This window comes from Juglans microcarpa x Juglans regia, chromosome 3D, assembly GCF_004785595.1.
Source record: "Juglans microcarpa x Juglans regia isolate MS1-56 chromosome 3D, Jm3101_v1.0, whole genome shotgun sequence".
Taxonomy (NCBI): Eukaryota; Viridiplantae; Streptophyta; class Magnoliopsida; order Fagales; family Juglandaceae; genus Juglans; species Juglans microcarpa x Juglans regia.
The window spans coordinates 5,347,579-5,364,425 of record NC_054598.1 but is presented as its reverse complement, the minus strand read 5'-3'; the positions used below and the strand labels follow the sequence as shown (position 1 = coordinate 5,364,425).

General features: G+C 36.0%; 3 protein-coding genes across 9 annotated transcripts; all 3 read left to right on the top strand.

Annotated features, from left to right (window-relative positions):
• The first annotated feature begins 1,546 nt into the window (after window positions 1-1,546).
• LOC121254301 lies at window positions 1,547-7,524 on the top strand. Of its 4 annotated transcripts, XM_041154290.1 has the most exons (6): window positions 1,585-1,701; window positions 2,010-2,053; window positions 2,592-3,005; window positions 5,584-5,630; window positions 5,750-6,750; window positions 7,044-7,524. In XM_041154290.1, the coding sequence occupies exons 3-5, from the start codon at window positions 2,693-2,695 to the stop codon at window positions 6,725-6,727; spliced, it is 1,338 nt and encodes a 445-aa protein (XP_041010224.1). In that variant the 5' UTR covers window positions 1,585-1,701; window positions 2,010-2,053; window positions 2,592-2,692; the 3' UTR covers window positions 6,728-6,750; window positions 7,044-7,524. The 4 variants fall into 4 exon arrangements, with proteins under 4 accessions (XP_041010222.1, XP_041010223.1, XP_041010224.1 ...); XM_041154288.1 differs by lacking the exon at window positions 2,010-2,053 and having other exon boundaries at window positions 1,547-1,701; XM_041154289.1 differs by lacking the exon at window positions 2,010-2,053 and having other exon boundaries at window positions 1,584-1,721.
• Window positions 7,525-9,277: 1,753 nt separating this feature from the next.
• On the top strand, window positions 9,278-10,583 carry LOC121254313 (embryogenic cell protein 40-like; the record flags this gene model as incomplete). Its single annotated transcript, XM_041154307.1, is given in 3 exon segments — window positions 9,278-9,461; window positions 9,464-9,513; window positions 10,043-10,583. Coding segments are annotated over 3 exon segments (468 nt in total), but the record flags the coding sequence as incomplete, so codon positions are not given.
• Window positions 10,584-10,733: 150 nt separating this feature from the next.
• On the top strand, window positions 10,734-15,512 carry LOC121254300 (bifunctional phosphatase IMPL2, chloroplastic-like). 4 transcript variants are annotated; one of them, XM_041154285.1, is made up of 10 exons: window positions 10,734-11,008; window positions 11,089-11,741; window positions 12,356-12,434; window positions 12,900-12,994; window positions 13,086-13,135; window positions 13,537-13,661; window positions 13,869-13,935; window positions 14,332-14,421; window positions 14,893-15,004; window positions 15,106-15,512. In XM_041154285.1, the coding sequence occupies exons 2-10, from the start codon at window positions 11,564-11,566 to the stop codon at window positions 15,186-15,188; spliced, it is 879 nt and encodes a 292-aa protein (XP_041010219.1). In that variant the 5' UTR covers window positions 10,734-11,008; window positions 11,089-11,563; the 3' UTR covers window positions 15,189-15,512. The 4 variants fall into 4 exon arrangements, with proteins under 4 accessions (XP_041010219.1, XP_041010218.1, XP_041010220.1 ...); XM_041154284.1 differs by having other exon boundaries at window positions 10,734-11,741; XM_041154286.1 differs by having other exon boundaries at window positions 10,734-11,741; window positions 15,074-15,512.
• The last annotated feature ends 1,335 nt before the right edge of the window (window positions 15,513-16,847 follow it).

Sequence of the window (16,847 nt, the reverse complement as noted above, 5' to 3'; positions counted from 1 at the left end):
AAATAACCAAAAATAATAAAGCGAGTAAACAGAATCTTAATTTTGGGAGAATATGAAAGGAAAGAAAAGGAAATGAATTAAGTGAGAATAACAGCTTTTGAGCATCTTTCTCTGTTTTTTTTTTTTTTTTGGGGACACTCTCCTCCTGTAAGGTAAGCATGCAATGCGTATTGAGCACTTTGCTTAAAGTTGCGTTTGTACAGTGAAGTCATCTCAGATATTTTATAAATAATAATAAAAAGATAATAAAAAAATAATAATAGAATATTAAAAAATAATAAAAAATAAAAAATAATAGGCATATTATCTCAAACTAGAACTAAAACTAAGTCACCATTACATACGTACATGTGCTTCATGCCTCGTTTGTTTTCACAATCATTTTCATATCATTTTTTCTTATCTAATTATTATAATTTTTTAAAATTTTCACACAAAAAAATTAAACAATTCAAAATTTTCAAATCTCAAAATAAAAATAATATTAAAAAATATATTCTAACAATTTTTATTTAACTTTTAACTCTATCTCAATTCATCTCATTTTATCTACGAAAGAAGCAAGGTAAAAGTTTTAGGCATTTTCACGATCGTTTCATCTCATTTCATTTAAATATTATAATTTTTTTAAATTTTCACACAAAATAAAATAAACAATTCAATTTTTTAAATCTCAAAACAAAAATAATATTAAAAAATATATTCTAATAATTTTTATTCAACTTTTAACTTTATCTTAATTCATCTCATTTTATCTACGAAAAAAACGAAGTAAAAGTTTTAGGCATTTTCACGATCGTTTCATCTCATTTCATTTAAATATTATAATTTTTTTAAATTCTCATATAAAATATAATAAATATTTTAATTTTTACAAATATCAAAATAAAAATAATATTAAAAAAATATTTTAATAATATTTTATTCAACTTTTAATTTTTATTTCATCTCATATTATCTCAACTTATGCAACTTTAACTTGCATAAGATGAGCATTGTCTATATACTTCATAACATGGATTAAGAAAATAAACAAAAAAATAATAAAATTGCAATTATAATAATACATATTATAAATTTATTCATATAAAACAAATTTGCAAGAACCTTCAAGATTTTCATCACGTCCATCTTATTCGAACTAAAATTATATTTTTCAAATTAAATTGATTTTTTCCTCTTTTTCTTGGCGCGGATATTTTTTTGAAAATATAAAAAATAGATTAAAAATATAAAATACAATTTATAAAAATTATTAATCATTGTTATTTAAAACTATATTATTATAATAAAAGATAGTATAGAAATCCACTTTTTTATATTTATTTCTCTTAATCTTAATCCGTATGATTTGTAATAAAGTCAAGCTAAAATGGAATTTTGCGAGTCAATTCTTGTTTTTCTTTCCCGGAGCAGATATTTTGCGGGAAAAAAAAAAAAAAAAAGTGCGGGCATACATTCCCTCACATTTGCCGTTTGCGTTAGAAAATGCCGTCAATACTAACGGCTCCCGACAGATCGCGACCCGCACCACATTCTAACGTCGTTATAAACAGCCGTCTAAAACGACTTCACTCCTCCCACTTCTTCCCCTTTACCTTTCCTTTCTTCTACAGCAACGAACGAAGAGCGGTCCGCCTCTCTCTCTCTCTCTAAGAATTTGTCTCTCTAAGCTGTGACACTAGGGCTCTGAGAATAGAGGTACGGTTCGATTAATTCAGGTTTGGGCTTTGCGTGTTCTTATACGGAGCACTCTTCTCTCCTATGACGATATATATAGTTTTTATATCGATTAGCGAATTCCAGAATATTAGGCTTTTTTTTTAAAAAAAAAAAAAAACAGTTTCTCCTTTTTTTTTTTAAAAAAAAAATTTGCTTTCTATGTTTTTTTTTTTTCAATACGTTTCCAGTTTCGACTGTGTATTCCGCTTTTTAAGCAGTAATTTCGGATCTCTCTGACCTGTGCAATCTTTGGATTTTAATTTCTTTCATTCTATTTCTATTTTTAGGGTTTCTGATTTGGACTCACTCTAAGCTCCCTTAATAATAGCAGGTTGATTCGATTTCAGGGTCCCTTTCTAACCCTGTAGAGATACTGTTTCTTATCGTTTCCGTTGTTTTTCTTTTAGTTCCTGTGGTGCCTGTGATTTTTCTCTCTCACTGGTTGTGTATGGTGGTTGGTGTGGACAGCGAGTGTTTTTAAAGTAGAAAAACTGTCTAATTTCTCAAATCAATAAGTATTGAACAGTAGTTTCTTTTGAAAAGTCAATGCTTTTATTGAGTTAGGAAAGCTATTTTGTTTGCTTTAGATTCAAGTTGAAATGGGGGATGCTCTGAAACCATAGAAGACCCACTCAAACTGAATCGTAGACGGCGATCGATAGTAAATGAAAAGTTTTTATAATTTTAGGGTTTTGGATAACAATTGAATTTATTTGTCAATTTTCAGTATTTTTGTTTTTTCTCTGGATAAAAGAGATCATCGAGGAAGTTTATCCCTTTTGTAATTGTTCATTTCACATACTGCTTATTGCATTATTGATCATTGTGTTCGTGGGTTATTTATTTATTTTGATTTGGATTTCCTGTAGACTAATGCTATCCGAATTATTAGCTGAGTTTGGACTTTGGAGTATGTGAGTGATAGTCTCTGGATTGCTGCTTGAACTTAAAAGTTGTGGTGTCTTTGATTATGGGGTCTGCTTGTTGTGTTGCTGCTAGAGATAAGACTATACCGAATGGATCAAGTGGTGAAATTTTGCATCGAAACATTCGGTATTCACCAACATGGAGCTTTCGATGGGATAACCGAGGGCGAGTAGCTGGTGAAGAGACTTCTATGGGTTGGTCCTCAGATGGGTTAAGCCGAAATGATCAATCGGAAGTTAAATATGAGCCATCATATGCTGAGGATGGAAGTCCATTGGAAAATTTTCGAAGACGTGCATGGCAGAAGTCCCTGACTTCTGAAGGAACTTGTGGTCATGTGAGAACTCCTGCTTCAGGTACCTTCAAACTAGCTGCTCGTTAAGTTTAACTGTAATGTATTTCCTATGATGTGCTATTGAATTTCTTAGATTTGTAAGTCGGTGAATAAAATTGTCTGTTCTTTGCTGTAGATGTGAGGAAGAAAACCAATTGTTTTTTTCCCTACATTGTGCAATGCTTAAAGTAGTGCTTATGTTAGATAATTTAAATAAATCCCTTGCTCAAGTAGAAATTTTAATTTCCTTTAATGTTTGGTTAGATATGTTTTTTAAAAGATTCAGTTGGTTTCTTATCAAAATTTATTTCCTTGTGCATTTTATTACACTGTTGTTTTTGGAGTAACATATTTATGGGTTACTTCAGTGGAAATATAGAGAACAACCTTTCATTCAATTTTTATGTTACGAGGTTAGTGTAGATTTGTGGCAGAAAACTGGATGCTGGAAGGCTTTTAGGCTGTAGTAGGAGTGTAAAAACTTCCCTATTCTTTTAGACGATTAAGGAAAAATGAGAGGATTTTCCTCTAGATAGGAGCCAAGAAGTTGAAAAGGTTTTATAGAAGTTCTTTCTCTTTCTTTATTTTTCCTTTGTCTCCCCTTTCAAGCTACCCTGACTATAGTAGCATGGAAATGTGTCCTTTTCGTTGGTTGTTGATGGCCTTCTGAAGACATAGTTCCATATGTGATGAATAAAGCTTGGGACAGCAGGAAAGTATGGTTAAGTGCTTCATCTCCCCCCCCCCCCCCCCCCCCCCCCCCAAAAAAAAAAAAAAAAAAAGTTCCTCCCAAAATAGTTGCAAGTATTAAACTGGCCAAGGCTCATTCCATCATGAAGTAAGAGAACAGAGTTGGACTGCTTTCCAGTTTGGAATTTTGGAAAACATCCTTGTTGCACTACAAATTGTAGTTGCGAGGAATTAGAGGAATGACTAAATAGTTTGCAGTGAAAGAGCTAAAGAGATAAAACGAGTGTGTTAGGACTAGGAATAGGGTGGTTATACTCTTCAAAAATAACATTTAAGGGGCTAATCCTTCCCGTATTGTATGGAAACAAAGGATGAAGGTCAAAGCCAATTAATGTACTCCTGTGAAAATTTGGAATTACATGAAACGGGGTTTCTTCTTCGTGATGCCGGCTATAATTACTTTTATTTACCTCATGTTGCAGGGTATTAATGATCGAAAAAGAGCCCTAAAAGTTACTTGACTCAGTAGTACTAATATTTTGTGGGATACGCATTGAGGATGATTTGATCAGTTTCGATGGCAATTGCTTTCTTTGGAGTGATAGTCACTCTTTGAGTTACGCCTTTGGATATCTTATTGCCGGATTTGCGTCCATGCCATGATGTAGTAATCTTTGCTTATAAATATGCTAGATGATATGGTCAAGACTAGTGACAGCTGACTGATATATTTTGCACCAAGGAGAAATGATAAGGCAATTTGTTTGAATTTTTCTGCAAGTAGTTAAATGGGATTTGTTTTATTCTCCTCTCTCCAAACCCACCCAGAAAAAGGTCTTGCTGTCTGATGGGTGAGGAGGATGATACAGATGTATCTACCTTGCTGTGTTTTGGTGGTTTTGCCGTATAAGGTTTTGCTGTCTTTTACCCTTAGCATATGGTCTGTCTATATGGTTGTATTTTTAGCAGGGAGTTTCAAATAAGGACTGTATAATTGTGTGTGTGTGTGTTTTTTTTTTTTTGGCACCGGGTGTCCGGGAACAACGTTCTGACTAATCCCGGGGGTGCACAGGCCCTCGGCAAGGAGTTTTCCGCAAGTGCACCTCGGGTAATTCAAGGGAAAAATCCCCGTCCGATGGCCTCTAGGAATTGTTTGCATCCAAGAAGATTCGAACCTTAGACCTGGAGGGAGCATACCACCAAGACCAAGGCCTTTACCACTTGAGCCAACCCTAGGGGTTGTATAATTGTGTCTCTGTTGTGTGGTATGTTAATATGGCTCTAAAACCACAGATTTGTTAAAATATTTTACTCTGTAGTTCTTCAAAATCAGAGTTCACAAAAATTTGGAATCACTTTTTTTAATTGGTTGGAGTTTTCTGTTCCCCCCTCAATTTTTCTTAGATAAACTCAGGGAAGACAGGTTTTTGGCTCTAGGCTTTAATGTAACCAGTGATGAATGACATAGTTGGTTTTTGGTTACTTTTTCTTCAAATTTATCCTATGTCACGTTTTATAGAGACATTAACAGCATATCAAATGTAGAGATGGTATTGAATTCTTTAGCTCTGTAGGGAAAAAAATGGATTTCATTTTTCTTTCGGCCAGCAGCTGGTCATTGTGGAGTTATAAGAGATGGAAATTCCTTTTGGATTTCCACGTAGGCTTTTTCCTAGTACCTCATTAAAACAGTTTATTAAAACTGTGCAGTAAGCAATTAGGATAACAAGATCTGCTACCTGGCAAAATGATTGCTTCTCCAGTACCTCCTCACCTTCTCTCTCTCTCTCTCTCTCTCTCTCTCTCTCTCCAGACACTCATACACACTGGTTTTGGGTTTCAGATATTGGCCTTCAATAATTATGATGTGATGTATCTGATTTTATTTTTGTTTGTTTGTCTGTCATCAGATCAATCTTTTTCAAGGAATATTTCTATGGATGCTAGTTTGGAGCAGGTATAGCTTATCTAGTGAAGCGCGCCATGTTGCCTGCTTTATGATTCTATGATTCCCTTCATTCTCTCCTTGTACCCTTAATATGACTTGTCCCCCAACATTTCTGGATCATAATGCAGGTGAAGGAATCTCCAACTGTTTCATTTCCATCTCCTATGATACCATCGCTTTCAATGCCTTCTACTTCATCCTTGTTGGAGTCCCCTTTGTCATCCCAAGGTCAGCTGCCTCCTAACAGCTCAACCCCATCAAGGTGGCCTCGACGGTCTCCAGGACACCAGCTTTCAAGGCAAGTATCTGATAGCCAAATCCCTGGATTCAAGTCACCAGACAGCTACTCAGTTTCTGAAGAAAGGCCCGACAACCACTCAGTTTCTGAAGAAAGGCGAGTGCTCCCTTCGTGGAGCAATGAATCAGCTAGGGGCTCCCGCGGGGGCTCTTCAGACGGTTGGTCTATGCATGCCTTCAATGGGCTCATGGCCACTTCTCGTAGAGAGAGGTGGTCTTTTGATAGTGAGTCCTTTGGCTTTAATCGTGAAAAGTTAACCAGATCCAACAGCCGACTTTCAACTTCTCCCTCTGTGGATCTGCAAACATGTGGTGTTTGTTTAAAGCTCTTGACTGAGAAGTCCTCATGGAGCAGCCAAAAGATCATTGCCAATGTTGAGCTTTCTGTAGTTGCTGTGCTAACTTGTGGGCATGTTTATCATGCTGAATGTTTGGAGAATTTTACTCCTGAAATTAACAAGTACGACCCATCTTGCCCCGTCTGTACTTTTGGGGAGAAGCAGACCCTGAAGCTGTCTGAAAAAGCACTGAAAGCTGAAATGGATTTGAGGGCTAGAAATAAGAGATTGAGGAATCGGGTTGTGGACAGTGATCTTGATGGTGATTCTTTTGTGCTTGATCGCTCAAAAAATAGTGGACGCCAGGGGAAGGGACCTGTGATGACTCTCAGTTCCAGCATGAAAAGCACCCTGGGGAAGCCTTTCACGAGGCGGCACTTTTCCTTTGGCTCAAAGGGTTCTAAATCCTTGTCAGAGAATCACTCTACCAGAAAGAAGGGGTTCTTCTGGGCGAAATCAAGCAAAGAGTGAGCAAAATCTTAAGCTGTTAGTAGGTGAGCCTCTCCATCTCATATGCGTTGCTCAATACACATCATTGAAAATTGTCTCGTGTCTTGCTTGGGGATAACTAGTAGGTCCTGTATCTTTTGTACTTTATGACAATGTGCGTCTCCAAAAAGGTTAGGGCTTCTGCGTGGAATTGGAATTATCAAATACAAAACCCTTCAAATGCCTGACCTCGTGCGTACGTGAAAACACAGACATATATGCATAAATATATACATACACAATCTCATAATTGAAAATTTACGGTTTTTGGTGGACTCAGTATTTTTTATGCATGCAGATTCCAGTTTTAGATCTCTACGTTCTCAGTTGGAGAAGGAATTATGAAGAATGCAAGATGCCCGACATATCAATATTTTGTTGTGAAACATCTGGCTTCTGCATGCACACTCTGAAATTTCAACAGCATTAGCCTGTGGAGTTAGGCTGTAAAGAAGAGAAAAGGAAATCTATAGAAGGAACAATTCAATATAAAAAGAAAAATATTAGTAGAATGAAACTGCACCATTGGACTGGTGGCCTCATTCTTATTTTGTACAGATAAATTTGTTTTCTTGCATGGATGCATAAATGAATTGATCCAGATGAGCTTCTGTATGGATCTGCCAAAAACAATATCATGCCCACTTACCCGTGTGCACTAGTGGAAGATGGTGTGGTATTTTCTAGGCAATAGGCTTATGATTCGTTTTCCTGTCGATGTACTACACTACTTTTATCATACTTGATGATGATTTATCAAAACCCTACAGAGTTACTTAGGATGGTGTGTGGTATAGAAGCATTATGATAAATTTATTCTTGATGTTAATGACAAAACGTAGAGCTCTGAGTTTAGGTAAGGGTTGTTTGAAGATATTTTTAAACGGGTGAGGAGTTGTGTGGTTGTTCCTACCATTTTCCTCTTCTTTCTTACCACCTTTAGACGAGCTCTCCTATAATGCTATCCATTTTATAAGCATTTCTTTCAATCTTAAAAGGAAGGAAAATATTTTAACTACAAAGAAATTATACAAAAAATAAATTCACAAAAGACATGATTTATTATGATACGTCAAATTGTAAAGTTATTTTTATTGTAAAGTCATGAAATCACGTCATCTTCTCTATGCCTTATTTCTTTCCAATCACACTGTCAATAACTTCTCTATCAGGTCAGCTCACACGCGAAAATTGGAAACAAAAATAAAGCCCTCTCTGTCGCTTTGACTGCATTGAAAAGTTTCCGAACAATAACATGCGTCCATTCATGGTAAAAACCTCTTGAACCTTGGGAGCGCCTGGAGCAGGGTTAGGTGGAAAATAGAGTTTTATACCATCCAATCATAGCTTGACACGTATGAATTTTAGGAAATGTAAAATATAATTGTTGTGGAGAAAAAATGGAATTAGTTGTAGGTTTCTCCCCTCCCCTGTATCATCTCCCCCACCCCCATCGACTCTTTCACCTCTTTCTCTCTCTCCTCCGAACCCGAAGGTCTGATTAACGACCCTGATTCTCGGCCCCCATATCTCTCCTCAGGCCGAAGTGAGGAACCTTAACCTCAATCTCCCTAGCGGCCTTCACTGAATCATAGGTACATGCATTGAGCCTAGCCATGGCTGCCAGATGCTGCAACCTATGCTCATGGAGCACATCTTTGTGCATATATATCAAAAAAATGTGAACTGAAAAAGGGTTAAGAAAAATAAGTTTGAAGTGTTCATTTAGACTGAAATTCACGGGGACCCATGTCGCCTAACAACTAATTATTTATGAACAATGGAGCTTGACTTCATTGAAAAGCACCAACAATTTAAGATTTTACAGGGATGAATTAACGAGTCCAGAATTAATAATTTGTCTCACTTGAGAACCTTTTTTACGGACTTGATAGCCTTGGTTTGATGAGATATATACGTAGATTCATGAACCGATTCCATTGACTGGAGAGAGAACCAAAGATGGGCTGGAGAGAGAGAGAGAGAGAGGAAACCTAGAGAAAGGAATAAAACAACCGAAATGCAGAGAGGATTGTGGAGAATGAGACAGGACAGAGGGTAATAGTCTACAGTCGCACTCACGGTAAACAAAATAAAAAGCTTACGTGTTCTCTTTCCATTGAATGGTGTAAACTTCTTTACACCTTAACCGGTTTGAAGCTTAATTTTTTCTTGAACCTTATGCTTTCTTGCGAATGACTTATCCGAGTTGCATAATCCAGTCATGCAAACGTTATTTGATATTTCTCCTCGCAGAGGATTCATCCTTACCCAAAAGCCAGAGCCGTAAACATTTGTCGCACCAGAGAGGAACGCGTGCCTTTCTCGTGGCTAGCGTGGCAGTGTTTCTTCGTCTCTTTGGCAACCATTAAGGACACTGGTCAAATCCCTGTTACATGCAAAAAGCAAAAAAAAAAAAAAAAAAAAAAAAAAATACGAACTTGATCTTCTCCACCGTTATTCATCTACCATGCATTTAAAAAGAAGCAGCTCAAAGCCTTTGTTCCGTACTCGTTAATACAAAATGGCTGAAATACGGACGATTGTGGCAACCCGATTCAGCTCACTGACGAACATGGAAACCCGGTCGAGTTAACCGATGAACGTGGGCAACCCATGCAACTTAAAGGTGTGGCTGTCATGACTGTCGAGGCCGAAACGCACCCTGCAACTGAAGCTGAACCTACCGCTGGACTGGTGCAGGAGAGCATGGCCAGCAGGGGCAGCAGCATGAGGAGGCCATTTCTCGTTCCAGTAGCTCCAGCTCGGTGAGCTATTTTCTAAATAAAAAATGATTCCTACAAAATTTAGGACATACAATTTTTTTTTAAAAAAAATATATCCATTCATAAAAATTATTTATTTCTTTATGTTAGATCTTTTTTCAAAGAGTTTGTAATTAATATCATAGACTTATATCAAGCATTTACTAATGCAATCAGTAGATTAAAATTACACTTTCATCTCAGTTTAAATCTAGTATTTTTTTCACTTTTAGATGATCTCTTAATTTTTTAAAAATAATTCAAAAACTTAGATAGCAATGCTACCTTATCACAAGATTCTCCATTTATTAATGTATGTATACGCGAATTCATTTTTTAAAATTTGTTGAAATCAGCCTGAGATGAAAAATTGAAATGATACTAATAGCAGGTAATGCAAGTTCAGCTTTTGGCTGTTAAAACGAATCTCATTACTTTTTGCATTTTCACTAGTCGCAATGAAATATATTTAACTGATTAAATAAACATGATATTTTTTTGTCATCTATTCCTGTTTGTTGCAATATTGCAGTCCGGTGATGATCATGGACAAGGTGTCAGGAGGAAGAAGGGAATAAAGGAGAAAATAAAGGAGAAGTTGACTGGTGGAAAGCAGGATGAGCACTCACCCACCACTACCGTTACTAGCACAGCCACAACCACTATATCCAGCAGTCCTGGAACTTATGAACACCAGGAGCACGAGAAGAAAAGTATGATGGAGAAAATCAAGGAAAAATTGCCTGGCCATCATAGCACTACTTAGAAAACTCATGATATATATTATATAATATATATATATATATATATGTAAATGGCCATCTAAATTCTGTCTGTAACTTTGTTTCTTGTCGAGGTGTGCATCGTGTTTTAGATTTCTTTTGTGCAAAAGAGTTTGAGCCGTGGATTTGTGTCACCAATTAATTTATAAGGGGGGGATATAAACTGCGTGCATCGACATGTAATAGATTTTGTTAAAACTCTGTTTTAATGTTCTACTTTTGTGTATCTCAAATACTCAGTCGACTCTGTAATAATAGGAAATAATGATAATTACTTGGCCACTATACATATATCAACCTGCCTATACGTGAGAATATTGAAATCGAACATTAATATCAATTTTGAGCCCCCAAAAACTACATTAATATCCCTGAAAGCTAGATATCTGACATGAGAGAAGGTATTATCAGGTTCTAATGAGGTAACTATTCCACCCTCTGCTCCCTCTGTTTCTGGGTGGATGCATGGTCATGACTTTTTGGAAAAGGTATCGTAAATCTTTTATGAGATACACGGGTGCAAGCAAGCAAAAGGGAAGTGCATCCAATCTGAGAGGGCGAACGTGTGGTCCTGTGATGTAAGAAGCAATTGTCATTGATGTAAATGTCATGGTTTTCACGTTTACAGAAGGTTCCCCACTATCTCTGTTGCGCAGACTCATCGTCTTGAGTCATGGCTTTTGGAAAGGTGACAATAGCCTTTATGTGAGAGTTGGGTATGACACAGAAATGCACCCAAATCGGCATAGAACTTTTCCACGCTGTTGCCAATGTTCTGATGGCGTTGTGGCTGCAGGGTTTGTGTTGGTGTCGATCGGCAGCCCACGATGTAAACGGAAAGACCTAAGTAACGACGACGACTATTGTATTGACATTTTGCAAGGAATGAATAGACGAAAGTAATGTCCCCTAAACATATTCTGATTTGTTGAGGCAATTAGAATCAAATCTCTGTGTCCTAAACGGATTTGTTGGAATCGTTTTAATAATCTTTACCGTACGTTGTTTTGTCCTCGGTCTCCACCGTCTCCCATCTCTCCCCGAGTGTCTGTATTCTCCCTCTGCGTATATAAAAGGCTTGTTTTCCCTCTCCTGGTCTCTGTGGTGATGATCCTACAGTCCGGCCTTGTCTCCCAAACCCTTTATTCCTCTCCTTCTTTCCAACCCTTCCATTACCACTTCCAGTCCCATTCCATTCCCACCACCTCTCTCTCATTCACCGAACCCCCCAATCTTCGTTTTCCTCTATCTCTATCGTGCCACCCGTCGCAATGGCCTCCAACTCCAGCCTCTCCAATGGCGTCGCCAGTGCGGTTCAACAACTAGACTTTCAAGGTTTCGAGATTGATCGCTTTTCCGAGGTCGCGAACAAGGTCGCCGACGCCGCCGGAGAAGTCATTCGGAAGTACTTCCGTAAGAAATTCGAGATTCTCGACAAGGAGGATCTGAGTAAGCACTCTCTCTGAGAGTGGGACATAGGGGGTTTTGACTTTCAGTTGGTATTTGCTCTGTTTGGTTACTGACAAAATTTTAGGAAAGCAAAAGGATAGTGATTTCTCGAGTGTTGCTTTGGCATTGAAAAGTAAAGATAAAACTGAGATAGAAGTGACAAAACTTCAAAGTTTACGTCAATTATTCAACAAACAAGCTCCCTTAATAAAGCTGAGATAAAAGTGACAAAACTGATTTTCTCCACCACTTCTTCAGGAACAAGCTTCCTTAATAAAGCATAATTTGGTCCTGTTTCATCCATCAAGGAAGAAAGGTTTAATGCAGCTGAATCTTGTGACTAAACCTTCACTGGTTCTGCGAAAACTGAGGAGGTTAAAAAAAAAAAAAAAAAAAAATACAAAATCATTTTCATTTCCTTGTACTGGACCTATTCGCATTCTAGTTGGCTTAGTTGAAGAGAGACTACTGCTTAGATTGGTACTTCAGCAGCGTTCTAGATAACGGCAATTTAAATTTTTCTCTCTACTTTTTGAAACGCCCATGCTCAAGTGTAAGTTGTCATATTTTGTCTATATCTGATGGCTTGTCATAATTTACATGTTATGCTGCAGGTCCTGTAACAATTGCCGATCAAGCAGCAGAGGAATCCATGGTTTCAGTTATACTAGAGAGTTTTCCTTCTCATGCAATGTACATGATTGATGTTTCTCCCGATATTTTTTTCAAGGGAGTTGGCCTTTTCATAACCCTTCGGTTTACAGTCATGAATTTTGCTTTGTTTCGTGGATTTTATAATCACTTTTTTTTTTTTTTTGCAATTATTCCTTACCCAAGAAAAAAAAAAGAAAATATGCTAATTCCTTGTTCTGTTTTCTCTTCCTTCTATAAAATGGAAATTTTAATCAAACGATACCAAGTTTTTGTATTAAGCTAGTTGCGTCTAGACTCCAGACTTCATTTTCTCATTTCTCAAATAATGTTTTCATTTCCTATCTTCTCCTTAACTGTCAAAGAGAAGTATTAATCGCAATGGGTGGATGAGGTTGTGGTTCAAGATTCATTTGTGTGTGTGTGTGTAAATTACTGATATGTCAGATTTTTTATATGAGGTGATTATGTTTTATTTCCTATTGCTAACTTGATATATATTCACAGTTATGGAGAGGAGAATGGATGGAGGGGCAAAGAGAAGTTTGCCGAATATGTTTGGGTTTTAGATCCAATAGATGGGACAAAGAGTTTCATCACTGGTATTTTTCTTCCTTTTCTTTATATGTCATCATCATTGGGCTTAAGCTTTCTTCATATACATAGATAATTCCATACTTCTATTTGTTCCAGGAAAACCCTTGTTTGGTACCCTCATTGCACTGCTATACATGGGTACACCAGTAAGTATTCCTCTGCTGCATTTTTAGTGCATTTTGGAAATGCAATCTTGTGGTTAATATAAAAGATGGGTTTTCATATGATGCAATGTATGAAAATCTATAAGCATGCAATTTATAATCTCTAGTGCGTGAGTTATATTATGTAAGAATATCTATAAAAAAAAAAAAAAAAAAAAAAAAAAAAAAAAAAAAAAAAAAAAAAAAAAAAAATCTATAAATCGCATATGATAATTTTATTATATAGGATCATGAGGTCCCTATACTAGATTTCAATCATTTAATTTGTCACTTTTTGTCTCATTGGTGGAAATGTGCCAGTTGAATTCAGACAGTTATGTGGATAGTTGAACTTGTGAAATTAGATGTGAACTTAAAGTTATAAACTTTTTTTTTTTTTTCAGATTCATGGCATAATCGATCAGCCTGTTCTGGGAGAAAGATGGATTGGGAGAAGTGGAAGGAAAACAACACTAAATGGACAAGAAGTGTCTACCCGCTCTTGTGCAAAACTGTCACAAGCCTACTTGTATGATTAAATACATTTCTTGGTCTGAAGCAAAACAGACAAAAAAAAAAAAAAATGTGTGCAGGAAGAAAAACATGTGATATTTTTCCTCGCATTTGCATTTTTTTGGGAGGATGGTGAAACTCTTTGTGCATAATTTCTATGAGTAGTGGATCTATAAGCTGTTTTCTATTTGCTTTTCTGCTCTCCCTCATTTTCTCTGTTTAGGTACACTACAAGTCCACATCTGTTCAGCGGAGATGCAGAAGAAGCATTTGGTCGTGTTAGAAACAAGGTCTATATCTTCTTAAGCGTGACTTTGAAAAGGAGGCTGTGTGTGGTATTAAAATTATTTCCAATTCCTGGGATGTGCTTATGATTTGAGTAAAATCTACAATAAAATCATGATACTGCAGAGCATTTAAATGTTTTTTGGTAATTTTTTGTTTACTCATTTTTTTCCTCTTTCTTTATGCTTATACTTCACCGGCATTTCAGACAATTTTTGGGCCGATTTTAATTTGCATCACCAGATAGTTTCTGTATAAAATTTTCTGACATTTTTAGCAAAAAATGATAAAATTTGATCCTTGGTATACAGTTTGATTCACCATTTCCTATGTTGCAAAACAAATTGGAATGCAAGTTCATTGATACGCTGTGCTCCTTTCATTGTTTGTACGATCCACAGGTTAAAGTGCCATTGTATGGCTGTGACTGCTATGCTTATGCTCTTTTGGCCTCTGGTTTTGTGGATCTAGTTGTAGAGTCTGGTCTAAAGGTAAGCTGCAGTCATTTTTGTTTTATATTGTTGACGGACACCTGGTTTGAATAGTGAAATCATATCAACTCATTTTATCTAATTATTACAACTTTCTCAAACTTTCAAATAAAATACAATCGAGAATTCAACTTTTTTAAATTCCAAAATAAAATAATATTCTAATAATATTTTATATAACTTTCATCTCATCTCATCCTATCTCAAATCAAGCTTGACATCCTGGACATGTTTGGTCACTGGAATGTCTCTGTTCCCAATAAGGGCTAGTAATTGTTCCCAGCTATTCAAGCAAAGACAACTAGTGAACATGGCATAAGTTACACCTTTCATGTCCAGGGTTTTCCTTTTTTTTTTTTTTCTTTCTTTTTTTTTTCCTATTATTTTGAACTTCTTTTGCTTTGCTAATCATCTTATGCAGATAGCTATCATGTTCCTATCTAATCAAACTTTGTAACTCTATTTTCCTAGCCATATGATTTTCTTTCACTGGTACCCGTTATAGAAGGTGCCGGGGGCGTTATAACTGATTGGAAAGGAAACCAGCTTCAGTGGGAGGCTTCTCCAGATTCATGTCCAAAAAGTATGCATATTATCTGCTAAGTTTCTCCTGAAATCTAGTTTCCTGCATGCTTATTGCTTTATTTCCCAGGTTTTAACGTAGTGGCAGCTGGGGACAAACAGATTCACCAAGAAGCCCTAGATTCATTACAATGGCAGTGAAGATTAGCATCGAACTGAAATATGCAAAAGACTGCCATTCCTAGCTCGAGTCCTTTCATTGCATGGGTTCAGATATTGATATTAGGAAAAAGTACTTAGTATATGTAGATGGACGAATAATATTTAAAAAGAAAAAGAAAAAGACCACATAGGAAGAACTGCATTTTTCATTTTCTACTTTCATGTGCACAATGAAAAGCAATATGTTCAGGGTAATTTTCAATGTATCATACATTGAATTTCATAAGCCAGATCCTCCCCCTACCTTAATTTTGTTGGCTTTCAAGAAATCCAATAATTACACCGGAGGTACTTTGTAATTTGAAGGTGTCCATAAAGAACGGTGCAATTAATACAGTTATTTATACTTCAAACACTCCATGTACGATATATGTATGTTTATTTATGCGTTTTCTGAGGACGTTTCAAGCTAATGAAAAGCAGTACTGCCATTGGTATATCTTAAAACATGTACGTGTGTAGTGATGAAAGGTTTGCAATTTGCGCTCATGTGGCAGTATAATGATTAAAATCCAGGTTTTAGTTTAGTCACCGTTTGGAGGCAGAGTTGATCTCTATTCATCTTATTTCATCATTATAATTTTTTTAAATTTCTATACAAAATATAATAAATAATTCAACTTTTTTAAATTTTAAAATAATAATAATATTAAAAAATAATATTATAACAATATTTTATTCAAATATCAATTTTTATTTCAATTTAACTCATTATCTAAATTTTACCTTAATCATTATCTTAATTAAGAGCACATGCTGAACCGCTCGCTTGCTGCAATTAGGATGAAATTTAAGCTTTAAGCTTGCCTTAGGCCTGGTTTTTTACGCATCTCGTATCATCTAATCATTACAACTTTCTCAAACTTTTAAACAAAATATTTTTCAAACAAAGCTCTCGTATGCAAAATAGGCTGGCAGATGATCAATGGTAGTGATGCAACCGGGAAGAAAGTGCTTATTAAAAAAATACTTGAGAAGCTCTTCCTTCTTTGCAACCAGCCCAGAGATCACTAACTCATGGATATGGAAAGGAATTTCAAAACAAAGAGAGTTTCTCAAAAACTATGTGTGCTTTCAGATTAACATTAATGGTCTAGGCAAAAGGGTTTGGTATGATCCTTGGATACTCTCTCTTCCTTCAATTCAACCCATTCCAAAATCTGCCTCCATTTAGAAGGACTTAACCTAACAATCTCTTAACTAACCATGGAAGAGCCCAGAAGATGACATATAATTTTACTACAAGCCCGTTTCCATCAAGATTCAGTGAATGAAATTATAAAAATCTCTCTTGCCCAAACAAACATTCATAACTTGGAGGAGAAACTCATTTGGACCCATCACACATCTGGAAAATTCTCATACAAGTCAGCTTATGCAGCTATTATTATGAATCACAATCACAACATTCCTCTTGATCAGTTTAGTAATTGAAGAAAACTCTGGAAAATCAAGATCTAGAATAGATTGAAATTTTTTTGCTGGAAAATCCTCAACAACATCATTCCCACAAAAAAGATGTTGAAAAGATTTCTTCTTCCGAGTGATGAGGAAACCCAATGCCCAATTTGTAACATTGAGGAAGAAACAAAAATTCATCCTTTCTTATAATACACTTTCATAAGAATTTTATAGAGACGCTCTCCTTGACCATTGAATATCTTCTGCTTTGCTAATAATGA